The sequence below is a fragment of the Rhipicephalus microplus genome, chromosome 4, assembly GCF_043290135.1.
Source record: "Rhipicephalus microplus isolate Deutch F79 chromosome 4, USDA_Rmic, whole genome shotgun sequence".
NCBI lineage: Eukaryota > Metazoa > Arthropoda > Arachnida > Ixodida > Ixodidae > Rhipicephalus > Rhipicephalus microplus.
Genome location: NC_134703.1, coordinates 156,382,232 through 156,409,275, shown reverse-complemented (window position 1 = coordinate 156,409,275; position 27,044 = coordinate 156,382,232). Strand labels below are relative to the sequence as shown.

The following is a 27,044-nucleotide window of genomic DNA, read 5'->3' as shown; positions in this document are numbered from 1 at the left end:
TCGTATTTGATAAGCCCTGCCTGCCGTCACCGTTGTGCGTCTTTTACAACGGGCTCAGTTCGGATGTGTGACACTTAGATCTTCACACATTAATGAGGCATGCCAATTTGAGAGCAGCGGTTGCAGCATAGTTTCCCAATCTCTAAATGCGCCTGTAACTGGTGGAGCTTGGTCGTCTTCCGTGTCTGTAGCCAGTGAAGGTTATCTCGTTATACTTTATCCGGAGCTTTAGGTGGAAGAGTTGAAGGATGGATGGGTGATTTGCATAAGCTTGCGGCCACATGCAAATACGTTTCATCAGTTTTTATAGAGGTCTCTAGCAATATAAGAATGCATGTGGAATGAGACATGTATTTTTGGGCAAGTTTATTCTGCGCCCAATTTGATAATAAAGCCATATAAGTGCCCCATTACAAAAAAAAACAGACGATAATGACGCATGTATAAACTGGCACCTCGACTCTGAACGTCTTTTTGCCTTTAGGGTTATTTTTGTGATCTTACAGAACATCATCATAATAATTTTGTCACAAATGCCCAAGTAAGCATATGCCCTATGCTCTAAATAAATATCTGAGTTTTCTTTAATGCTAACTAAATTGCATAGAATATTGATGCTTTCAGCCTTAGTCTAATATGAAACAATTTCGCATACGTGTAAAGATATTTTAGGTTTTAAATATTTGAAAGAAAAAAAATACTCCCCCAAAACTCTAGCAATGTTAAGAGAGCACCTATTTTACACAGAAACAGCAATACTTACAGGGTTACTGAAAATCACAACATCGTTATGTATAATATTCCCCGACTGAAGATTTTCGCGGGGATAGTGTGTCAAGAATCAGCTCACTGGTAACTGTACTAAAGCAAAATACATAGTGTTTCACTCTCGAAAGAAACACGATATTACTGACTTTTGTAACCTAATAATAAACAATGTTCTCATTCAACAAGTTGCTTCTTTTAGTTATTTAAGCGTCATGTTTTATGAGAATTTACACTGGCACGAGCAAGTACAGAGTGTATGTGCAAAGGTAGCCTATGGCTGCTGTACTCTAATAAAATCTCGCCAAAATTTTCCACAAGTCATACTTTGTACGCTCTACTTTTCACTGAGTCACTGTCCTATGAGTTACTGCTTGGAATTGTGGGGTGCTACGTACAAGAGTCATCAAAAAATCTTGAATGAATTCAAAGGAGTACGCTGCAAATTACTAGCCATGGTGAACCAGTAGTTAACATTTTCTAATCACAACGCATTCTCTTTGCTGCGATGTTGCGTGACTACGAAATTGCCGTAATAATAAATAACATAATTATGAAAATTTGTTTTTGCATGCTGACATTTTTCTAATTTCCGCACGCAATGCCCGACATCCATCTATTGACAATTTTAATTTTCCCAAATGCTACAATACTTATGGAGAAACACTGATCTAATTGAATGAAACAAAATATAGAACACGATCCCCCTTGAGATTAAAACTGCACGTGATTTCAGTCTAGCATGCAAGTCTCTTTTTTTATCGAGACAAGATATGTAAGCATGTGCGTAAGCCTGTTTGGCTTGAGAAACTGTATAGGTGTATTCCCGCGTGCTCAGATTTCGGTGCACGTTAAAGAACCCCAGGTGGTCGAAATTTCCGGAGTCCTCCACTACGGCGTCTCTCATAATCATATGGTGGTTTTGGGACGTTAAACCCCACATATCAATCAATCAATCAATCAATCAATGTATAGGTGTATTGCCTATATTCAAATTATTCGTTTCTGTTTTTTTTATTGCTTTAAAGCTGACCTGTACTTTCTGTATAGACATTGTATTGGACCGGTCACTAACCACTTAGGGCTATCGGTCTAAATATTCTATGTATTCTTATTTTTTCATAGAACAATAAAGTTCTCTTGATTGATTGGTTAATTGATTGATATCAAAAGGCCTTATTTTATGAAGGCACATGTAATGTTTATGACTTTCTTATGAAAATAGATAGCCAGCACTGCGACTACAATTGACGCCGCACCGACGTCACCCTTGCATAAAGTCTTTTTTCAAATCAGTTCCAAGATTTGGTGGCATGGCTGTGCGACTCACTACCAAGCAGAACGCTGGTGTTCTTTTTCTGTTGGAATGCTGATATTCATTGCTCCCATTAGTCGTGTGACTGCCTATGTCTTGTTTTAAAACGCTTTCACATTGAAATTACCAATGCCTGTTCTCGCTGTTCATGGGTAGATATAAACTGTCAATCACCTGTGGCCCATATCGGCGTATCGTGGCCTATGGTGTACGGGTATGGGCCACAGGCGTCATGACGGTAAGGTTTCACAAAAGATACATGGCACGATCTCCGCGATATTCATGTCATGGATATACATTCATACTTGTCAAAACATTTTGCCCTTTCATACTGAGGTCCGAAGCAAGCTTATAAGAAGCCGATCGCGAGGGCGTCTAGACTGATACGCTCCGAGACAGACACACAGATAGATAGATAGATAGATAGATAGATAGATAGATAGATAGATAGATAGATAGATAGATAGATAGATAGATAGATAGATAGATAGATAGATAGATAGATAGATAGATAGATAGATAGATAGATAGATAAATAGACTTATTGATTTAAAGTGCTCACAGTGTTTATGGTTCGCCAGGATATTGTCACGTTAAAGAGACAGGAGACGTTTTTAAGGCGTCCTCACAAAAGTCCGAAGAGCGGTCGGCTCAGCGCAGCCAAAAACAGAACAATGGCACGAGGGGAACTGCCACTTCGTCTGCCTCTTTTGCGCTGGCAGATCAAGCGCGCGGCACTGCCCCTCCTCCCTGAAGAGCATCGCCTCGATGCTAAACGAAGCGTGTATCGTAAAAAAAAAACATTGTCACAGTGTGTGGTACGGTTTTAACCGCACCACGTGCACAATCTCGGGTCGTAGCTGTCGGCGTCGGGGTGGTTGGCTTCCGTCCGGAAGGACTTCGTAATTGACGTCGCTCACTTGTCGTAGCACTTTGTACGGGCCAAAATACCGACTGAGAAGCTTCTCAGAGAGACCTTTGCAGCGCACAGGGGTCCAAACCAACACCTGGTCACCTGGTTTATAATCGACTTGTCTGTGGCAGCGGTTGTAGCGCTGTGCATCGACGCCTTGTTGTTTCTTGATGTTTACGCGGGCTAGTTGACGTGCTTCCTCGGCTCGTTGCACGAAACACTCAGCATCTTCGTCGAGATTCTCGATGTTGTCAATGTCGCATGGGAGCATTGCGTCCAACATCGTCTGAACGTCCCGACCGTATAGAAGACGAAACGGAGTGAATCGTGTGGTCTCTTGCGTAGCGGTATTATACGCGAATGTTACGTAAGGCAGTATTTCATCCCACGTCTTGTGCTGTACGTCTATGTACATAGACAGCATATCAGTCATCGTTTTGTTAAGCCGCTCGGTCAGTCCATTTGTCTGAGGGTGATACGCTGTTGTCTTGCGATGCGTGGAGTAACTTAACTGAAAAACTTGTTCAAGGAGCCTTGCTGTAAACGCTGTTCCTCGGTCTGTGATGACACAGGATGGAGCACCGTGGCGTAATACAATTCTCTCGATGAAAAACTGAGCAACTTCACAAGCCGTGCTTTTAGGAAGCGCCTTAGTTTCAGCATAGCGGGTTAGATAATCTGTAGCGACGATTATCCACTTGTTGCCGGAAGATGACAAGGGAAACGGACCCAGGAGGTCCATGCCGACTTGATCGAAGGGTGTTCTGGGTGGCTCGATAGGGTGAAGTAATCCCGCAGGCTTAACAGATGGGGATTTTCGGCGCTGGCATTCGCGGCAGGCTTGAACGTACTGTTTAACGCAAGCGGCAAGTTTCGGCCAGTAGTAAGACTTTCGTACCCTAGCGATGGTTCGGGTGATGCCCAGATGGCCCGATGGAGGCTCGTTGTGGCAGGCAAATAGAATTTCCTCACGCAGCTCTGCGGGGACGACCAACAGGTAAGTTTTGTTGCTGGCGGCTGCGTTCTTCTTGTACAACACGCCCTGTCGTAAGCAGAAGGATGACAATCCGCGAGTTATATGCTGGGGCAGTGATACGTTGCGGCCCTCTAGATGTTCAATGATAGGTCGCAATTGAGCATCTGCTCGCTGCCGTAAAGCCAAGTCTGTTACGCTTACGGAGCCAAGGAAAGGGCAGTCCTCTTCGAAGCTCTGAGCGGCAGGCTCAACTGGCGCGCGTGACAACGTGTCCGCATCTTCGTGTGCACGACCGGACTTGTACACGATAGTGACGTCGTACTCCTGCAGACGTAGGCTCCACCTTGCCAGTCGTCCGGAGGGGTCTCTGAGGTTCGCAAGCCAGCACAGTGAGTGATGATCCGTCACTACTCTGAATGGACGGCCGTAAAGGTAAGGTCGAAACTTAGCAATTGCCCACACGACAGCAAGGCACTCCTTCTCCGTGGTACTGTAGTTTGACTCCGGGCGTGTTAGGGTTCGGCTTGCGTAGGCGATAACCTTTTCAATTCCCTCCTGCCGTTGGACGAGTACCGCGCCCAGACCGACGTTACTGGCGTCGGTATGAATTTCTGTTTCGGCTTCCTCGTCGAAATGTCCAAGAACAGGTGGTGATGCCAGGCGAAGCCGAAGCTCTGTGAATGCTGATTCTTGTTCAGCACTCCAAACGAACGGCGTATCGTCTCTAGTGAGTCTAGTTAATGGTTCGGCAATTTTCGAAAAATTGCCTATAAAGCGCCGGTAGTACGCGCATAGACCAAGAAACCGCCGCACACTTTTCTTATCGGCAGGGGTCGGGAAGGCTGCGACAGCGGCGGTTTTCTCAGGGTCAGGACGGACGCCTTCTGCGCTTACGACATGTCCAAGGAACTTTAGTTCTTCGTAACCGAAATGGCATTTTTGCGGCTTTAACGTAAGGTTAGCCGTCCGAATCGCCTCAAGTACTTGTCGTAGTCGCTTCAGATGTTCGGAGAAGCTGGTTGAAAACACGACCACATCATCCAAGTACACAAGGCAGCTTTGCCATTTTAAGTCAGTCAACACAGTGTCCATCATGCGTTGGAAGGTAGCTGGCGCAGAGCAGAGTCCGAACGGTAGCACCCGAAATTCGTAGAGGCCATCCGGCGTGACAAAGGCGGTTTTTTCGCGGTCGCGCTCATCAACCTCAATTTGCCAGTAGCCACTCTTTAAATCCAGGGAAGAAAAATACTTCGCTCGTCGTAGTCGGTCAAGCGAGTCATCAATACGCGGCAGCGGATAAACATCTTTTTTTGTGACGTTGTTGAGCTTTCTGTAATCTACACAGAAGCGAAGCGTACCGTCCTTCTTCTTAACCAGAACGACCGGTGAGGACCAGGGACTGTTCGAAGGCTGGATAACGCCGTCGTCGATCATTTCTTTCACTTGCTGCTTGATAGCTGCGCGTTCTGTCGGCGAGACGCGGTATGGCTGTTGGTGAATAGGTCTTGCGTCGTCGTAAGTGATTATCCTGTGCTGTGTAATTGGCGTCTGACTCACTTTAGACGACTGAGCAAAGCACGCCCTGAATTCAAACAATAGCTCTCGCAAGGCCCTCTGGTTCTCTTCTGGCAGTGCACTGTTCATGTCAACATCTATTACGGTTTGTCCATTGCGGCTACTGTCTTCACAGGCAAAACACTCAATGACGTCCTCCAAGGCTTCAGCGTAGGCGACCGCAGTGCCCCGGAAAAGGTGACGATGCTCATTGGTGAAATTTGTAATCATGACCTCGGCTGTACCGTTCCGAATGTCAATGATGCCTCGTGCCACAGAAATTCCAAGCGCCAGCAGCAGGGAGACGTTGCACTCTGCCACTGTTTCACCGTCACTGGTTCCTTCGGAAGTCACCTGAATTAGGATACTTGCACGAGGTGGTATTGTGACACTGTCGTCGGAAACACGGAGGGCGGTTGTACGGCGGTTGGAGTCCCTTGACGTAGCGTTGACTGTCGAAAAGGAAATGCAGCGTCGCCGTAGGTCGATTACGGCGCCATATTCCCGAAGAAAATCGAGGCCGAGAATTAATTCGCGGGAGCAGTCACGTAGCACGATGGAGCTGACCAAAAACGTGCAGCCTCGTATTTGTAGCCTGGACGTGCACAAACCAACCGGCGTTACAACATGTCCGCCAGCTGTACGTACATGCGATCCTGTCCAAGGCATTATCACTTTCTTCAAGGTACGTGCCAATTGTCCGCTAATAATCGAGTAGTCAGCACCAGTGTCTATTAAGGCAGTTAAATTGCGACCGTCGAGCAGCACAGGTATGTCCATTGAAAAGTCGCTCAGCTGGGATACAGGCGCCGGCGTAGTCGAATTTCCGTTGGTCCGATGTCGCGTCGATTGGAGGGCGAGGTCTTCATCACGTCGAGAATCAGCGGCCTCGCCTCGAAAGGTCGCTGGCGTTAGTTTTCCAGGCGAGGGCTCGGAGACCGTCCTTGCGGCCTTCGATTTCCGTTGCCTGAATAAGATGACGACCGCGGTGACGGTGAGCGCGACTGACGCCTGAGTGGGACGTTCTGCCGAGCGATAAAATCTTCAATTTCTGGTGGTCTCTGTCCAAACCGGGGGCGGGGTGAATTGGCAGGAAAACCCTGCAGCCCAAGTCGGCGGTACTGGCAGTCTCGGTAGAGGTGACCCGCTTCACCGCAGTGGTAGCAAAGCGGTCGTCGGTCGGGCATGCGCCATATGTCGGATTTACGCATGACGGGTCGAGTGTCTGCAAAATAAGGGACCACCTGTGCGGACTGCAGTGTGGCGTACGGGGTTGCGGCTGGTAGTGGGACTGGTGCAGGTGCGTTGTGTTCGAACGTGTCGGTATAAGTGGTGCGCTGGAAACCACTCACTGGGGATGGTGTCGTGGACGACGGAACGGTGCGTCTCAATACGTCTGCGTAGGTCACCCCTAGAGGTTCACTTGAAGTTGCGAACGCCTGAAGTGGTGCAGCAACCTGCGTTGGTGTCTCGCGGCGAGGTGTGCCGAGCGCATGCTGAACTTCGTCACGTATGATGGTGGCGATGCAATTCGTGGAAGGCTGCTGCTGCGCCTGGTTCAGCTGTTGCAGCTGTTGTAGCTCGTCGCGAACAACCGAACGTATCAGCTCGCGAAGCGCTCCCACGTCGGTCGGGAACGAGCCTAGCCCGGTGGTATAGGTAGCATTCACTTGCCGATCGTACTGGTTCCGCTGCTGCAGCGCCTTTTCCATGGCGACGGCTTCAGTGAGGAACTCCGCGACCGTTCTAGGCGGACTACGAATGAGTCCAGCGAAGAGCTGCTCTTTCACACCTCGCATCAAGTGTCGCAGCTTCTTGTCTTCCGGCATGGTTGGATCGGCGCGAGTGAACAGATGAACCATATCCTCCACGTATGTAGCCACACCTTCATTAGGCATCTGCATGCGGGACTGGAGGGCCCTTTCAGCGCGCTCTCGACGATCGAGACTCGAGTACGTTTCGCGGAGCCTGTGACAGAACTCATGCCACGACGTTAGGAGGCCCTTGCGGTTCTGGAACCATGTGCGAGCACCATCCAGAAGACTAAAGTACACATTCTTGAGCTTCGCTACTTCGTCCCACCCGTTGAAATCCGCTACGTACTCGTACTCAGCCAGCCAATCTTCCACATCTTCATAGAGGCCACCACGAAAGGGACTCGGAACACGTGGTTTTTGTAGCGTGTAATGAGTGGGTGCAGCTGCGGGTGCAGCGGTTGGAGCAGCGGCGGCTCCAGCGGTAGGGGAAGCGGTGACAGCAACAGTATTCTCCATACCAGTCGACGTACTTGTACTGTGAGGCACAAACTCGGGGGACAGTCCTCGAATCCTCCGACTGAAACGGTGTACCGGCGTAAGCTCTGGGTTTTGGGTCACGTTCCGGCTGCTAGAAGGAGTCTGTTGCATAGGTGAGGTTACCCAGCACCTCCACCATTAAAATGTCACGTTAAAGAGACAGGAGACGTTTTTAAGGCGTCCTCACAAAAGTCCGAAGAGCGGTCGGCTCAGCGCAGCCAAAAACAGAACAATGGCACGAGGGGAACTGCCACTGCCGCGCGCTTGATCTGCCAGCGCAAAAGAGGCAGACGAAGTGGCAATATGGTTCGAATGGTATTGCACTTCTCTTGATATTGCACTTCCTTCACAATTGGCTGACCGAAGTGACGACGTGAGAGAATTCGTCACTTGGTGAGGTTATCTTATGCTGTCATGATTTCTTCAAACGGTGACATGAGAACATTACGCCCTGAGCGACGTTGATCACAAGGGGTTACTGAAGCACTTGATTATATTGCCAAATTCCTTTCCTCAAAATTTGTTATGACACCGTTTCACTACGTTAAACGCAAACCGTGCCTACGATATTCGAGGAGCTTCGAGGCTTTAGTAGATTGTTTCGTTCAGATTACGCCCACTTCGGGAACGTCACAGGTTATTCCGGAGCCTACGTCACCGCTACCGATAACGCTAGAATATTCGATGGCCAGGGCATAAATGCCGACACGCTTCGCCGCTTGTCGGTTGATCGATGGCCGATGCTCCGTTCGCCGCTCTAAGTGCAAGACTGCTACTGTAATTCGACTTTCCGTTTACCGGACACAGGTTCGCCCAAACAAACAGTTTGATCTCAACATACAGTTTCCTGTCTTCGGCCACGTCATGACCGTGTGACAATATTGCCGCGTTTCGCCCAAGGGGTCGCAAAATGAGGTTGTTTAGGCCTTTAGCTTGTCAAACTAAAGCAAACAACATTTCTTTGGCTCCGCTGAACATGGGCCCCACTTTCTGGATGTGCCACTGTGCTACATGCCGCACTTGCTGAATATATCTGAACTATGTGAATCTGTTCAATTCTCTCCATGTTATACGTTCTTACATCAGATACCTTACGCTTATTAATCAATTTAGAAAGCTCTGCCAGTTGTATTTGGTCTGTTGTGCTAGAGATTTTCATGCTTTAACGCTTTCTAATGAGGCTCTGAAAAACGGAAGAAGCGTCAAAGCAGTGAAGAGGAAACTTGGGATACGCAGAAATCGGATGTATGCACTAAGGGACAAAGAAGGCAAAATAACTACCAGTATGAATAGGACAGTTAAAATACCGGAGGAGTTTTACAGAGACCCCTACAGTAGCCGGGACAATCCGACCATAATACCACAAGAACTAGCAGTGACCGAGAAGACACCCAACCAGTAATGATAGATGATGTCAGAAAAGCCTTGGAGAGCATGCAAAGAAGCAAAGCTGCTGGGGAGGATCAGGTGACATCAGATCTGCTGAAAGATGGTGGACAGATTGCATTAGAAAAACTAGCCACCCTGTTTACAAGGTGTCTCCTGACGGTAAGACAGCTAGAATCTTGGAAGAATGCTAACATCATCTTAATACATAATAAAGGAGATGACAAGGACTTGAAGAATGACAGGCCGATCAGCTTGCTCTCCATAGTATACAAGCTATTTACAAAGGTAATTGCTAACAGAGTTAAGAAACCTTTAGAATTCAATCAACCAAAGGAACAAGCAGGATTTCGAACAGGCTACTCAACAATCGACCACATCAATACTATCAATCAGGTAATAGAGAAATGCTCAGAATATAGCCAACCTCTATGTATAGCCTTCATAGATTACGAGAAGGCGTTTGATTCAGAAGAAATATCAGCAGTCATGCAGACACTGCGGAATCAGGGCTTCGATGAAGTATATGTAGACATCCTGGAAGAAATCTCCAGGGGATGAACTGCTACCATATTGCTTCATAAAGAAAGCAACAGAATACCAATCAAGAAGGATGTAAGGCAGGAGGACATAATCTCCCCAATGATATTTACCACGTGCTTACAGGAGGTTTTCAGAGGCCTAAAATGGGAACATTTAGGAAAAAGAGTTAATGAAGAGTACCTTAGTAACCTGCGCTTCACCGATGACATTGCATTGCTGAGTAACTCAGGGGACAAATTGCAACTCGTGGTTACGGAGTTAGACATGGAGAGCAGAAAGGTGGGTCTTAAAATTTGTTACCAGTCACATACCTTTTACCTATCCATACCAGATGATCTTGATAGCAGACGAACACAAATAGACGAAGTAATACGCGTCACTCTGAAGAAGGCTCTGAACCTTCCCCCGTGGACCTTGAAGATACGTCTGCTTCAAATCGTGTTTCACAATACCGCATTCGAACTATTATAAGCTCACCACACGAATTAAGTGTTGTGCATGACCATCAATAAAAGGGAATGAAAAACACTATCAGAACGTCAACTCAAAGCCCCCACGAGAAAAATGGAAAACAACATATCCCACATGAATGGAGGAAAGACTATCATTAAACCACTACCATGCAACATGAATCCATAGTTCCACGAACATCGGCGTCACGAACGAGCCAGACCTCACGACAACTATTCAGACACTGAGGGCGACTTGTTTGTCGACGCAGCTGATCGGCGAACACATGGCAAGCGTTATTCATGAAGGAAAACAGAATGATTGTATATTAACCCAGTACACAGACATAACTAGCATACAAGAAGCAGGGATTGCCCTTACCCTGGGAAACTCCGGGTACACCTCATTCTAACCTATTCACTAGCATCCTACCGAAATTTCTCTAAATGTCACATTAACACCATTGCACTCCAATTCCTTACAAAGCTATTGGTTCTACAATCACAAGGAGAAAAGAAACAGCCGATATAGATACACGGATACTGCGGAACTAGAAGCAATGATATCGCCCATGCCTCGGCTCAAGTATTACTCTTACGGGCCTCGACTCGCGGCTTATCGCACACAACCTTGGATCTGCAAATATACCCGTTTCTGACGCATACGCAACTTTTGACACACCAAAGGCTTGAAAAAAAAACTTTTGCTTCAAGGGCCAGACCTCAGTAAAAATTCGCAGGTAACGTGTCATCACCTGCAGACCCTGTCCCACCCTACGCCATACATACTGTCTAAGATATATTCTAACGCACACTCACCACAGTGTGGATTCAGCGGCAATAAAAAAGCCACCCTGTGCGACATGGTACGGCAATGTCCACATTATCCGCCTTTGAAACACAGGACACAACACTACATCAAAGTGTGGGAGGCAGTTCGGTCCAGCTCACTTCCAAACACCGAAAAAAGCCTTCGTGAGACGTGCGGGGACAGCGGCCCACTCCAGTGAGATCCCGGACTGAAGATCCCACTGACCGATCATCTCGCGCTGGACATCTAATGAACGTTTTACAGTGAAAGCAGTTAAAAGATCAGAACACGGGTCACCTGCGGCGCTGTAGTTGTCCGCCACCGCCGGTGTCCGTAACCAGTATCACGAGAAGTGTAAAAAAACCTCAGTATGTATAAAAAACATCGAGGACACACTGAGATTCGAATCCGGGTTGGCTGTGTGCCAGCCCACTACTCTACGCTAGGGCTTAGATACACTAGATACGCCAGTGCTTAGAGCTTGTTTCCGAACTCGCCTTATGCAGGCTTGATGTCGGGAAATGAATCCCGTTAATATGAGTATTTAAGCGTTTTATAACATGCGGAATTCGGAAGTACAGTGTGGTTTCCTCACACCCGCACAAGCGTAAAGAAAATTGAATCAGTACAGAAGAGAGCCATATGATTCATCCACAACAAATATAAACGTGAACACTCACCCACTAGTATGCTAACTTTTTCTGAACTTCGTACACTAGAAGTACGAGCAAAACAGGTACATCTAAAGTTTCTTTATCAACTCCTGCACACTTAATTTGAAGTAGACATTTCAAATAACGTGTCTTTTTCACAAACACGAGCCACAAGACACAAACATACGTACGCATAAGTACAATACAAATGCAACACTTATGTGTTTAATTAATCTTTTTTGCGGTTGCTATTCGCTAATGGAACATGTTGGCCCCTCACATCACCAACACTCAGTCACTGTCTCAGTTTGAGTTAGAAATTGAAAACAATTCTTAGTTTTTTTTAAATACCCAGTTACAATGGTAATAAAACCGGTATGTACTACTTGTAATTTCTGTTAAAAGCCATGCAAGCGGCCTTATTGTAAATTTGGCATTTTTGCATGCACTTGTATTTTGTTTATTATGTTCTGTAAATATTGCTAATGTAAAAAGTGCCAGGTGGATGTTGCTTTTATGTCCTGTAATACAGTTTTTTTTTTACCATGATCAACAACCATAGCATCTGTACAGAGTGCCCACCTGCTATGGTCTCAGTAGAGACTGACAGTGTTGCAAATAAATAAATAAATAAATAAATAAATAAATAAATAAATAAATAAATAAATAAATAAATTAAAGGGACACCCAGGCTTCAGATAAAGGGAATTGGATTATGAGTGGGTTGTCCGACGCTCCAGCCCATTAAAAAAGCTTGTTGTTGATCACCATTGAACTGTTTCACATACCCACTTCATTAAAAAATTGGATAAAACACCTAGCATGTGTATAGCGGATACTGTGCTTCTCCGAAAAATGACAACGGATAGCATAGTGTATGCCAGCCTACCGCACAATAGTTATCATTATTCATGGCGTAGTGGTTGCCGAGCAAGTGTGCTTGTTGCAGTTACCCAAGGAGTGTTCAGAAAAATCTGAGAGAGGCCACTTTTCTAGTTTTTTTGTGACTTGCTGGGGGGTATTTATTATCTCTGAATTTGTGTTTCACTCTTGCCCTACAGGTGGGTTGAACACACTCACTTGGCAGAATTTTTTACAGCGAAAGCTGCCATGCAATCGTAAAAAAAAAGCACCAAATGCACTATAGAAGTCAAACCCGGGTCCACTGCGTGCCAGGCCAGTATTTTACCTGTGAGCCACACCGGTGCTTAGAACTTCTGTGCAAATTGGCCTTCGGCAGGCTTGATGTCGGGGAAAGTAATCACGCAATAATCAGTATTAAAGCGTTTTAGAACAACAAAGTAGGAACCAGGTGTCACAAAAAGCAAACTCCAGAACGAGTGGGTTGTCGAATGCTCCAACCATTTAGAAAAGCTTCATATTGTTCACCTATTAATCGTGGTGCATACCCACAGTGTGGCTTTGTGGGTATTACAAAAACTTCGGGCATAATTCTTCATGGTCGTCAGCCACAGCACAAAAAGGTCGCACAAAGTTCTTTGCAAATGTGCAGCGCGTATCACTGGTTCTCTGAAAAATGACGAAGGATGGCATAGTGAAGGCCTGAGTACAATAATTTATGGTGTGCTAGGTACTCTGCAAGTGTGCTTGCAGCACCTACCCAAAGAGTGTTAAAAAAGGCTCTGAAAGTCCGCTCTACCCACTTTCGCTGTGACAGTGTTGCTTGTTCCACGCAGGCCTGGTGGATTTTTTCAACAACACTTCGGTCGCAGCTGCATTCTCACGTGCACCCTTGAAGTCCGTTGCCGTATGCTTATCTCGGCAATTAACCATTGCGCGCGGCAGCTCACGCACCGAGATAAGCAATACGGCAGTGAATTTCATGGACGCGCGTGAAGACTTAGCCGCGACAGAAACATGGCGAAAACGGACGTCGCAAGTGACTGTACTCGACCCGCCGATCCGCCAGAAATGAAACGGAAATGGACTAGCGAAGTTTATCCCCCCTCCTTCTATCCTATACCATGTCCAACGTTTCGCGGTGCTGGCGTTGGTCGAGTGGGTACAGGCAACGCGGTAAAGCGTTGTAGTTCAGCTTGCTGATGGCTGTTCAAACAACACTGAAAAAAAATCACAGCATATCCACGGAGTGAATGATGACGAGTGGGCGAAGCTCCGGAGGCACATCGGTATACCTTAAAGCATCCGCAAAACTTGCCCTGTCGATCGTCGGACAAATATGCGAGAAAGATTTCGTGCACGCTTCGCCGCTGCTTCGTCGGCTCTCAGCTCAGGATATTCTTGCCGGCGCTTCCGTGCAGCTTCGTCTTCGCGGGCTCTCACTGCAGTGCGCACTGAAGCCGATATCCGAGACATACGCTCCGCCGTCTTCGTCGCTCATGCTCGAATCACACAGGCTGCCGGCGAATGAGGGAGTTCGCCAAGAGCGAACGCATTTGATAGCTGCGCTTCTAGCAGTCTTCTATCACACAGAGCACGCACCGGAGTGGAGCGAGCACTGCAGCAGCATCTGGCCATGGAGTTTCTTAAAATTAACTAGAGGGGAAAGAAGAGTATCAAACGATGAACTTGGCCGAACTTGGAATTTTTCGAACCTTTATTTTTCTTGCCACGATTTGTGGCTAGTTAGCGCATAAGTGCTCCTTGGACGCGCAAACACAGGTGTGTGTGTTCGCAGCCGGGAATGCCCACACTGTTCAAAACGCTTCGTTATCTCATATCGTCGGTTGGCAAGTAACGCGTATATTCTGCCAGCTCGTGTTGTCTGAGTGGGACATTTACTCAGCCCGGTCGGCGCTGGTTTTAGGCAAATAGAGGCGGAGACAACAGCATGCCTTTTTAACATGGTGTTAGAAAAGTACACCACGGTGTTTAGTCATATCACCGGGACTCTTTACGTTTCCGAAAGCGACCCGGCAGGAAAGCGCATCCTTGCATAACGTCAACATAATACGCTCGTGTCTTTTCCCCCTAAAAAAGTAAAATACAGAAAGCGAAACTAGGCTAAACTTCCTGGCAGCCTGAAGTGCGTGCCTAAGTATTTTTACCTTTTGAAACAGTTGAAATCAAAATGGCGTGATTCTTGATTTTAATGGTAAAAAAAGTGGTTACTAATAAGAGAACTAAAAAAGCAGTTTATAAAAAAAGACCTCAATACTTCAACTGCTTCAATTAAAGTGAGCCACTATCGCTAAACCCCCGCTGCGTCAACAATCGTGACCAGAACAATCGAGATGAACTCATCGAAAAGGCACTATTTGTGTCACAGTTCCTTTTGCAATCGTGTTTACGTTCCTTAATTAGCATTTTCTTGGTGGCCTCCTCGAGTATGAGGCCCACGGCACAGCTTATGCTCTCCTGTAGTAGAGTACGAATAATCTAAATTGTTTACTAGTTTTTCCAGGAACACCGGACATTATTTTCTAAGAGAGAACTCAAATATAGGGAGTGAAAGGGCGACTTTACTACTTCTTTTTGTTTCTAGTGTTTATTCTTGAGTATAACGCTCTAGGATCATGTCCTCCTTTGGCTCCAACGTGATTGATTTTTAGTAAACTATATATGAAGGGAAAATACTAAGCACCAATTTATTCTTTCAACAAGAAGAGATGCAAGATGGCATGGCCTAAAACGAGCTGTCGTACAATTCAATGTGTTCAGTAAATGCCAAGAACAGTTCGGAGAGTCCAGAATAGCGTGCCTTTCGCCGGGAAGAAAGGTTCTCCTTCATATCAGCGAAATGCGAACTTTATCCATGAACATCGATAATATTGGACTATGTAGATGTTTTTCACAATGTAGATTTGATGCATTCAATAGAGAAGAATATCCAGCCAAAAAATTGTTTGAGCAGGCTTAGCCATATTGTTAGTAGTAGGAAAAAATTTTTCTCACAGTTTCAGTTAAACTGTACTTGGCTCCTTTAGAAAAACTAACTAAACGAAACGACACAGTTCATTCTGTTTATTGAACTCACCTTTCCTTTCATTCGTTTTTCTCCGAAGCTACATAAATTTATGATTTCTATGCGTTAGTTTGTCCTTCAACATGCGCAGAGGGGTAGCGAAAAAGTACTCATAAGAAATTCTTTGAAAATTTACACTCTAAAAAATTGGCATAATTTACATAAGACCTTGCTGGTAAATCGATGTCGAAGGCTTTCTGTAACTGAAAAATTAGACACTTCGTTTTACGGAGGTTTGCAAATTTATTTTTTGTATTGACAAACACAGCTGCTTTCTCCGTGAAAATGCTTGGCTAAACACAGAACGTGTGGAGGGCATCTTTCATCACAGCATGCCCAAATGCAATCACATGTATACGTCAACGAATCACTACGAGTGAACAAAACCATGAAATATCGCACGACACCCCACCACCACCACCGCCGGCGGGTGCGAAAGTGCGGAAGGCGTTGCTTCCGGCTTCCCAGATGTTAGCGCACAGCGTGACAAAATACAACAGCTTGACGTTCTTTCCTTCTTTTTTACGGCATGAGCACTGGAACGGAAACTTGGGAGTGCTGATTTACAATCTTCTCCACCGTTTTATTAAAAACGCGGCGCAAGAATGTTGCTAAACGTCCACTTCCGCCATTTTTCGAGAAACTGTTCTCAGTCTGTGATTTTCACGGTCAGTTCTCACGGTAAAACACGGAAATTTTTTGCAGTGATAAAGCCGAGATACTCACCTTACATACGGCTTTAGGTGTATGGTGATGATTGGGGTATCTACACTAACCAACCTATAGCAGCACATATATTTACACGCATGACTGAAATAGGCACGGGCAGTTGCATTCCTTACCGAATCACCTGGCAATATAATTAAACGGATGCAATGAACGTCTGGGCCCCCACAAGACAACGAAGGGAACCAATAAGAAACGAAAGTGTTTGCGGGTGTGGGGCAGGTGAGAGTGAAGGCTGTCGAGGAGTGTGGCAACAAGCTCTCCTATTTATAGCAATAGCGGGCAACTGCTGTATATCAAACTGCATCTCCGGCGGAACGTATAGGTGCGGCCGGAAAAAGCAACGTCAGTTGCATGTTTTGAAGCGCCACAAAAAATACAAAATAATAAAAGAATAATTGGCAGATCCCAAATACAGTGGGAATCGATGATATACGAAGCACGAATTGGAAATGTTGAAATATCACTTTAAAATTAGCACAACGTTACGAGGTGGAGGTGAATGATGCCGTACATGTGTTCCGTCTCATGATTATCATGTTTGGACCTTCGTCCTCTATTCACGTAACGTGAAACCAAATTCAGTATATGTGCAAATAGGAAATCGGCCGCGGGCACGCTATCAGCGTGGCATGCTGTCATGTTCTTCGATGACACGCGTGTGAAGATTATCATGTTTGCACCAGTCGTATATTTCGTCATCTATTGACGTCACGTAACACCAAATTCGGTATTTGTGGAGCTAGCAAAACGACTGCGAGCGCATTATGAAGGGCCCAATATACTCCAATGTAGCTTTGACGGCACGCACGCTGGGCCAGCGACGCTACGTTAGCAATACGCGAGCACTCTATAGTCTGAAGCCAGGCGCGACCAGCGTCCTTCGTCGCGACCCGACGGCAACCGGCGCGAAATGAGACATGCTGCATTTCGCGCCGATCCGTTACCCAGACAACACTGCGTCTCCCTTTTTTCGTGACGGAGGGACGCCGAGCGCGCTGAAACCCGCATGCGCCGAAGCAACGCATCGCGGTGCGCGCCTGCGAGTCTATGGCAGGACCGGCGTCTGGCGTGGCAATGCCGGCTTGATGCGACGTAATGAACGCCGGTGAGCCCACGCACCGCGTCACGTCAATATGTATAGGCACCTTGACTGTGGCACGTAGTCATTAGAGAGTTTTAGTACTGCGTACGCTGCGTACGTGGCGGCGTTGCGTACGTAAGGACGCCACGTTCTGCGTAGTGCGCATGCGCAGACCACAACGCGCACGTATCGCGTTACGTACGCAGCCGCTACGTACGCACGCATGAGATGCGTGCGTGCGTACGTATGAGCTGATCGCGCCGCTCTCGAACAAGTTCGCGACAGCGCGAGACTTCGTTTTGCAAAACGGCGGCATCGAAGGCAAGCACTGACCGGCTCTGTGGCTTAAAATATGGCCATAATCTGGATATAGCATTTGGATTGGCTCACAATGGCTGTCATTAACACGTGCTTCTATTTTAATCTACCAGATGGCGCAACACGCTTCACGCTCATTACGTACGCGGGTACTAAAAGCCGATTAGTGGCAAACGACGCCACGTAACGCAAGGCGCTTGCGTGATGCGTACGTAGCACCATTCCGCAGTACTAAAACTCTCTATTTTTTCACATGACACGCATCTCATGATTATTATGTTTGCATCAGTCACATACCTTCATCGTTCATTCACGTACCGTAATACCAAATTTGTTATATCTGACGCTAGCGAAACGGCCGCGAGCGCATCATGAGCGCGGCATGTAATCATGTTGTTTTATGACACGCATCTCATCATGTTTGCATTAGTCATATACATTCGCCATCCATTCACGTACCGGAGTACTAAACTTGGTATAAGTGAAACTAGCGACACGACTGGTAGCGCATCATGAGCGTGGCATGTATGTTGTTACATGACGCGCTTGCCATGATTTTCATGTTAGGGTCTGTCGCTTGTGTTTGCCATTCAACATGTCATACCATACCAGTTTTGCAACATGCCATTTGAACTAAACCACCGCAAGAGCTGCAGGACCATGAAATGTAAATCATGACATTAATGTCATACTTCTCATGATTTCTATGTTATGACTACTCAAATATGTTTTTCATTCAGTCATGTTATGCCATAGCAAGTTTGGTATCGATACCATTATCGAAATGGCCATGAGAGCTAAAAGTCGTACGCGGCCAGATAGATAGATAGATAGATAGATAGATAGATAGATAGATAGATAGATAGATAGATAGATAGATAGATAGATAGATAGATAGATAGATAGATAGATAGATAGATAGATAGATAAGCTGAAAGTCGCCGAAGTTCGCTAAGAAATGCTTCGCATTTAAAAAAAGCGTATGCGTAATTGTACTCAGATGGCCGATATCACATTCAAGTGAAACGGCAAAAGAAAGCGAAGCATTTCTTTGCCGTAGATAGTGCGGGTGCGTGGGATAAACCACGTGTGATTGAAACGGGTGGTGTGAACAAATTTGCGGTTCTTTAGGACGACAATGGTTCCTGAAAGTGTTGTCGAATTTTAATCCTGTGTGGTAGCGTTTCACAACCATTGCACGGTAGTATTTTGGTAGTGTTAGTACGTTCACGCCCTGATGCATGGGAGTGATGTGACAGCAATAAGAAACCCTTGCAATGGCCTTCTTTGCATCACGTGCTGTTTGCGGGTATTTGATAACGTACCCCAAACCAGATGACAATAGTTAACGTAAGATAAAAACAAAGGTTTATAGGTGATGAGTTTCACTGGCTTAGGTAGCGAGAAACTCGCCCACGATATTATGCCTAAAATACTTGATAATGGGCCTGGTAGCTTTTTAGTATGAACGTTCCAAAACATGTGTTCATCGAAAATTATTTCCGGACACTTAATACGCTATACTATCTGAAGTTATCAACTACCAAAATTTAATGTGACATGGCAAGGGGTTTGTTTGTTTTTCGACCTTAAATATGCAGCTTTTGTTTTGATCTGTTTTATTTTAAGCAGTTGAAAGTTTTCACGTGGCTAACTGCGCCAGTATATCATTTGTGTCATTAATTAACTGTTTATATTTTCAACAGTAAGGACCACGATTGTATCTTCAGTGTATAGATACATTTTACAGACGTCTGTATTCTCAGCCCTGCTGCTGTATTTGCGTATAGCAGCGGGGCTGAGAATACTGATTACAAATGAAGAATGTGTCATCGACAGCTTGCTGATTTCGCACAGCTGGTTGGTCTAACTTGAAGAAGTGCCGCGACAAAGACAAGGACAGAAACTTAAAACGAGCACCATATATATATATATATATATATATATATATATATATATATATATATATATATATATATATATATATGTAAGGTCATAGTTCAGTGCAAAGAGGAGTGTAATTCCGCAAAAGCACTTCTGATACAGATTGCTACGTACCTTGTACCTTCAGGGGCGACACACATTGTTCGATACCGCATGCCACCCGACTTGCTATGTGGTGATGTGGCAGACAGAATAGTGTCAGTTAGTCGTACCAGACCACTCGAGCAGACAGGCAGTGTGCGTCCATTTGAGTTTATGAAGCTATGAATACATGTACCCACTGCGTTTCCACGAGGTTCGCTGATACCACACATTGCGAACATAATTTTGTGGAGCCGAAAATCTAATGGCACATGCAATGCGAACACAATGTGCCATTAATAAGCTTACGCGATATCACGGATCATGAACTGCGCCATTAGAACAGTTTTCAGAACAAGAAATTGACTTATCTAAGCACAACAGCTGACATAACATTGGTAATTTTTTCATATAACCCCTCACGATGGTATAGTGACTAAGGCACTCGGCTGCTGACCAACAGGTCACGGGATCAAATCCCAGCTGCGGCGGCTGCATTTACAGCGAAGGCGGAAATGCTCCAGGCTTGTGCAATGAGATTTAAGTACACGTTAAGAAAATCCAGGCGGTCGAAATTTAAGCTGTTCAGTATGGCCGTGTCTGTCATAATCATGCGGTAGTTTTTGGACGTTAAACCCCAAGAATTATTAATAACCTGTTTATGTATTTACCCACGCTTCACGGGGTGTCTGTTTCGAGATTATATTCAGAAGGTAAAGGTTGTGCTGCTGTTAAAGTAATGTACGCGATTTGCTGTAAAAACAATCACCTTCAAAATAAACCCGAACACCACCAAGCATTAGGAAGAGTGTTGTGCGCGTTGTATGTACATCATTGTCATTGAGAGACGCGCGTTACTCTGGTTTGGAAGCACTGCGCATGTGTACGGTGAAGACTGTATAGCGTGTGCTATACTACCCATATTGCATGCCACCTTTCGGGTCAGACTTGTCGACGATAGTACTGCTCAATTACTTACTTTGTAAAAAAATAGTCTAACAGAGGTTTGATGCGCGATTGAAAAACAATGTTCGACTTGAAAGCGTCTTGTTTTTTTTAATGCGAGTTTTATTTCCTATGAAGACAGGGCCTGGTCATCAGCAGGCTTGATGATTTCCTTGACCACTTGGGTGATGATGATCCTCTCGGTCGCAGGAGGGGCCTCAGTGGTTGGCGGCAGGGGTTCTGGCAGAGGACCCGCTACGCATGCGGCCCTCCAGGAGAAATCGCACACGTTCAGCTTGCGGTTGAATTGCAGGGCACCAGGGCACTCGATGAGTTCTGGAACACCCTGTATCAGAGAAAGAGACGTTAAATGAGCTTCTTTTGGGAACCTTTGATGAATATTCACAAGAATGGGGCTCCAATAATAAAGCTGCTTCGCTCAATTAGAGACTAAAAGGCAGAGGGTCTCCAAGTTCTTTTTTTCAGGCACTTTCCAGACCGACACGGAGGAAATAGTTCACTCGCAAGGTTTTTCACTCTCTTACTTTCTAGCAATGAAAGTAAATTATGGCTGAGGCGAGATTGGTTTTTACGCGTTAAATAATAATACCACAGGTGCTTTATTTAGGAGATAAACAAGCAGAAAAATTGACCGGAATACTAAGTGTGGAAGGTGGCTTCTGGGTATATTAGTTTTGTGATTAAAAAGCGAGTCTTGAAAAATTAGCAGTGTCTCGGCAGACACACGGAAGTAAAATGCAATTAAAAGATGTGGTGTACTCTGGTAAAAAGTGAGACAGTGGCCTACGCATCAACGTACATATATAAGTTGTGGAAAAAGAGGCGACTTTCTTGCTGTATGATATGTGCTTATACCACAATTTCTCACAATTGTACTCATTTGAAGTAGGCGCACTTAAAATGTCAACGCTGACAGTATCGCCCCTGATCATGGAAATTGTAAGTGAAACATAATGCTGCATAGACATTTGTTGGCGTTAGTAAATTGAACTTTAAATCTTTTTCGTTGCGCACCTTACCAATCAAACCTTCACTGGAAGTACGAGTCTTTGCAACTTAGCAGACCACTGTCAGGAACTTGTACGCGGAAGAAAATTATAATTTGCATACTTTAGCGGAATGATCGTTTAGTTTTTAAAACTTGACAACTTGACTTCTGGCATAATACAAAAGTGAACCGAAATACACGCTCCCAACAAACTGGAGAGAATGCAAACCCAACAAGCCCAATGTCTTATAGAAGTCTAAAATAATTGGCAGATCCCACGTACAGTGAGAATCAATGCTATGCGAAGCACGAATGAGGAATGTTTATATGTCACTTCTAAATCAGCACAACGTTACGACGTGGACGTCAAATATGCCGTACAAAACTTCCATGCCATGATTATCATGTTTGGACGTGTCATTTACGTTCATCGTCCATTCACGCTCCGTAACACCAAGCTTGGTATATGTGAAGCTAGTGAAACGGCGGTGAGGGCATCATGAAGGGCCAAATATGCTCCGACGTAACATTGAGTAGCAAAGCTGAAACACTCTATAGCCTGACGCTAGGCGCGACCAGCGTCTGTCGGCGCGGCCCGGTGGCAACCGGTGCGAAATGTGGCATGCTGCATTTCGAGCCGATGACGTTACCAAGGCAGCACAGCGTCTGTTAACTTCGTGACAAAGGCAGGCCGGGAATGCTCAAACGCGCATGCGTCAAAGCAACGCACCGCGGCATGCGCCTGAGAGTATATGCCAGGCAGATCGGCGGCTGGCGTGGCATCGCCGGCATGACGTGACGAAACGAATGCTGGGGTTCCCGTCGAATTGTACTGGCGCCTTGAGTGTGGCATGCAGTGATGTTGTTACATGACACGCATCTCATAATTATCATGTTTACACTAGTCCCATACCTCCGTCATCCATTCACGTGACGCAATAACAAATTCGGCATATGTGAAGCTAGCGTAACGGCCGCGAGCGCATCATAAGTGTGTGATGTAGTTCTGTTGTTACATAACACGCATGTCATGATTATCTTGTTTGGAGGTGTGATTTACAAATCTCATCAGTTCACGTCACAGAATACAAAATTTGGTACATGTAAAGCTAGAGAAACGGCTGCTAGCGCATCATAAGCATAGCATGTAGTCATGGTGTTACATGACACGCATCTCGTGATTATCATGTTCGCGGCACTCACATACCTTCGTCATCTAGTCACGTCATGTAATATGAAATTTGGTATATCTGAAGCTAGTGAGGCGGCCGCGACTACATCATTAGCGTGGCGTGTAGTCATGCTCTAAGGGGCCACGCATCTCATGACTATCATGTTTGCACCAGTCATATACCTTCGTCATGCATTCACGTCCTGTAACACCAAATTTGGTATATGTGAAGCTATCGAAACGACTGCGAGCGTACCATGAGAGTGGCGTGTAGTCATGACTCAAGACTTGCATGACATGCATGTGATGATTTCCACGTCACGGTTTGTAACTTGTGTTCGCCATGCAGTCATTTCATACCACGCCAATTTTGCAACATGTCTTGTGAACGAAACCACTGCAAGAGCAGCAAGATCACGAATTGTAAATCATGGCATTCATGACATACATATCATGAGTGCTATGTTGTTTTTAGTAATTTATAATCGCCATACAGTCAAGTTGTGCCACACCAAATATGGTATAGATACAATTAAGGAAACAGCCTGGATAGCTAATAGTCGTAGGCGGCTAGATAGATAAATAGATAGATAGATAGATAGATAGATAGATAGATAGATAGATAGATAGATAGATAGATAGATAGATAGATAGATAGATAGATAGATAGATAGATAGATCCGCTCAAGGAAAGAAGGAAAATAGGAGGAAAAGAACGGCAGGGAGGTTAATCAGCCTATAGGCAGCCGGTTCGCTACCCTGTGCATGGGATGGGGGATGTGGGAGATGAAAGATAAAAAGGCGAGAGAAAAGAGAGATAAACACAGCAGATCCGCTCAAAGTCGCCGAAGTTCGCTAGGAAATGTTTCGAATTGAAAATAAAAATTGAGAAAGCTGTCACCTGGTTAAACGGCTGTGCGGTTCGCACAATGCTGCTACAAGTTGTAACGATCGCGCAGTAGTAGTTACACCTTAGGTGCCACCAGTGCTTTTGTACAGTTCTTGACAAATGTCTTCTGTGGTCTTCTGTGTAATTGGCCAAGCTTCAGACATCTGTTTTGGCATCACAGGAGCTGTTTAGCCCACAGATCGTAGACAGCTTTTTGACCAAGCACTTTAAAATACATATGAAAAATTTGACCCCTTTCAAAATTTTTATTGCGATCATCGTTTTACAGTTTGATAGTGCTGGTAAATTAGAACGTACATGACGGGGCAATGTTATTAATGTGCACTGATCCGCCCATAAACAGTAGATCGGTATTGAACGTTGATGTCTTTTGCACCTATGAGGACCGTCAGACCACATTGCCCAGCAATAGTGGTTGTGACTGACAGGAGCAACCGTGTAGGCAGGTCTCTTCTGTCGATCATGATGGCAGGAAGCGTGTGATTTTGAAAGTCTAGAGTGGAAGCTATGGAGACCTCCAATAACTACCATCATTTCATAAGAAGTTTGTTAATGTTGCGGCTATGATAAGGCCGCTGACAGTAGGAATGATGACCAGTAAAAGGCGCCGCTAAATAAGGCAGCAGCGACCAGCTGCGCTAGAAGAGTGTTGGCGATGCTGCTGGAATCTTGAGTTCACATTGCGGACCATGAGTCTGACGATCGTGGCCGGGTGGTTTGCCAGGCCTGAGGCCCAACTCTTGTAGGGGGGATGGCTACTTGAGGTAAGTTTCTTTGTTAAGCACATGTCCTCTAGTATTTTTTAAGCTCGCAACTATTCTTACCTGGGAGCACAGGTAGAAGGTGGAGCAGTTGTAGATGTTCGGAAACAGCGTGGCATTCACACCCTTGCCGTCCACGAGAGGGCACACCACGTGCTCGTCAAGAGGGGCCGCGCAGACACCCGTCACAGCGACGACCAGCGTCAGAAGAACTGGCACCATCACATTACCTTGCATGGCTAGGATTTGAGATTTTCTGCAGAAAGAAAGGAGTCCATCTCATTGTTAATGCTGTACTTTGAGTTGCAAACAATCAAACGTTTAGGATAAGTGCATCCATAATTACCTTGGGAAAAGAGCTTGCGTTACGGCTCTTGTATGATACCTTGGATAATAAATCATAGCTGTCCACTGAGTTTAAAAAAATACTGCGTCTTGATTTCGAAGGTAGATAAACCAGGTAACAATGATGGGCCATGTACACTGGAATCCTAATTACTCAAGGATGAGTTATTTCGCTCTTGTGAGCACTTCAGCCTAATTGAAGATGGTAGGAGTACACAAAATATTGTCACGAGGCTTAAGAAGTACTGGGGTCCTTCCTTTAATAAATCGCCTTGTAGCCAGCTTCTTACAAGCGCGTCCATTGAATCTGGCTTTAGGGCTGGAAAGAAATACGAGGTAGATGAAAATATATATACTAATCTTGTGGATCACACATATCCTGGGAGATCGGCCAGGAATCGTGTAGCTTAACAAAACAAAAATGGAATAAAAATACAAGGTCTGATCCTCAGGGCGAGAGGCACTTTTGTCCGCGACCAATTACATGCATGTAGGTGACATTAGTCTTCCCTTGAAAAAAAAAACAAGCAAAAAGATTAAAGATAGCACTACCTGGATGCTAATAAATATAAATACAATGCCCTGTGTGCTTTTCTAATAACTTTATCTTTGTGTGTACGAGCTTGAACGTCCGTTATTATATGGCATTCTACCAAATAGCCTCATCAGCCACTAGCACAGCCCGCATAATTTCTTTTGTAATTGGCGTGACCTCTCGTTCATGTGGTGGAGTAAAATGCGACAGAATATGAGAACATTATTACTAGAAAAACCAGTGGATATACCCATTTAATAAAACAATTAACTCACACAAAAAACAGGACACTTTCGCAGTAGGGTTGCCAAGCATGATGGAAATCAGGAGCTTGGCTCTTAGGCTTTCTTCTTACTTTTCTGCCCTTGTTGTACTTCTTTCTTTTTTTGGCGTTTGTCCCAGCTTTAATCTTTTCTTCTTTTTTTCTGTCTCTTTGTCTCACTCTTTCTGCATCTTGCTCTTTCTCTTTTTTTTCTTTTCTTTAGTTTTATTACGTGCGAGTTTCTTTTGTTTTGTCCACTTTTATACCTGGTTTCACCAGCGTTACGTCAAGCGAACTAGTCGTTTTATTTGTTTTTGCTCATTAAGATAAGTAGTCATCACCAGGGTGCCCGAAGAACACAAGGAAGACTTCTCCATGGCGCGAGCATGCGCTCAAGATGCTGCGCATGGAGCACAGCATTCTACAGCATACAGTCCGGACTCTATAGCGTTCCCCACTGAAATGTTTCACGTCACTGATGTCTATAAATTAGCCGTACATCACACCGTTTTCTAACTATATTATTAGGGAACGATATTGTGACGGAATCGCAGCGAAAAACGGCCCCTTCGCTTCAAGTTATTCCCTCAGAATTGAAAAGGAAGGTAGGCGTGGAGGACTGAATATTTGTTTATACTCACTCAGCGCTGGTCGTAGGGGCGCGTGCGGATCGAGTGTGTCTCGGTCGGCTCGGAGCAGGCGTCTTATGTGCTGCGTACACAGCCGGCCGACAAGAATTTTATGAGACTGGGCATTTGATAAGCGGTCCACGGCACTATTGGTCTGACGGCTGTATAATGGCGCCTGTTGTGACGTCATGAAGACAAACATTGTACCGGCCACAGGTTCATCCCCTCGTGGTCCACTGCAGAGTGACAGGTATACGTCCGCGATCCTCATGCCGTGATTGCTTCTCCTCCAATTGGCAGGAGCCGCCAGTTGGCCATTATTGTGCTAGTTGCTTTCGGTTAAAGCCGCTTCTTTCTTCTTTCGCGGCATATACACAGGGTTGTCCGTCCCTGGACTACATGGGCACGTGCGCATAGTTCCACAGATAAGGCTCGGCAACCGAGATCGTTTGGTGTCAAGGGCAAGTGCTACAAAAACACGCTGCCCCTGTAACAAGCTTGACTCTTCCCGATGAGAACATGGATTGCTCGGATATTGCTTGAATGCGTACGGCAAGTATGTGCCCGGTAATATGGGGACACGCCCTGACAGTTCATGTCACGGTGTGTTCGGCCGCGGTGAGTAGAGGAGGAGGAGGATTGAAAGAGGAAGGACAGGAAGGTTAGCCAGTTCTCAGACCGGCTGGCTACCCTGTAAGTATAGCGCAATGAATGATAGG

The 27,044-nt window shown here is 45.5% G+C and overlaps 1 protein-coding gene across 2 annotated transcripts; it reads right to left on the bottom strand.

Annotated features, from left to right (window-relative positions):
• Positions 1–20,805: 20,805 nt before the first annotated feature.
• Positions 20,806–26,488, bottom strand: LOC119171489 (uncharacterized). Of its 2 annotated transcripts, none has more exons than XM_037422288.2 (3): positions 26,338–26,488; positions 24,618–24,810; positions 20,806–21,049 (listed from the first exon to the last, which is right to left on the bottom strand). In XM_037422288.2, the coding sequence occupies exons 2-3, from the start codon at positions 24,789–24,791 to the stop codon at positions 20,834–20,836; spliced, it is 390 nt and encodes a 129-aa protein (XP_037278185.2). In that variant the 5' UTR covers positions 24,792–24,810; positions 26,338–26,488; the 3' UTR covers positions 20,806–20,833. The 2 variants fall into 2 exon arrangements, with proteins under 2 accessions (XP_037278185.2, XP_075749915.1); XM_075893800.1 differs by lacking the exon at positions 26,338–26,488 and adding an exon at positions 24,901–24,971.
• Positions 26,489–27,044: the final 556 nt, after the last annotated feature.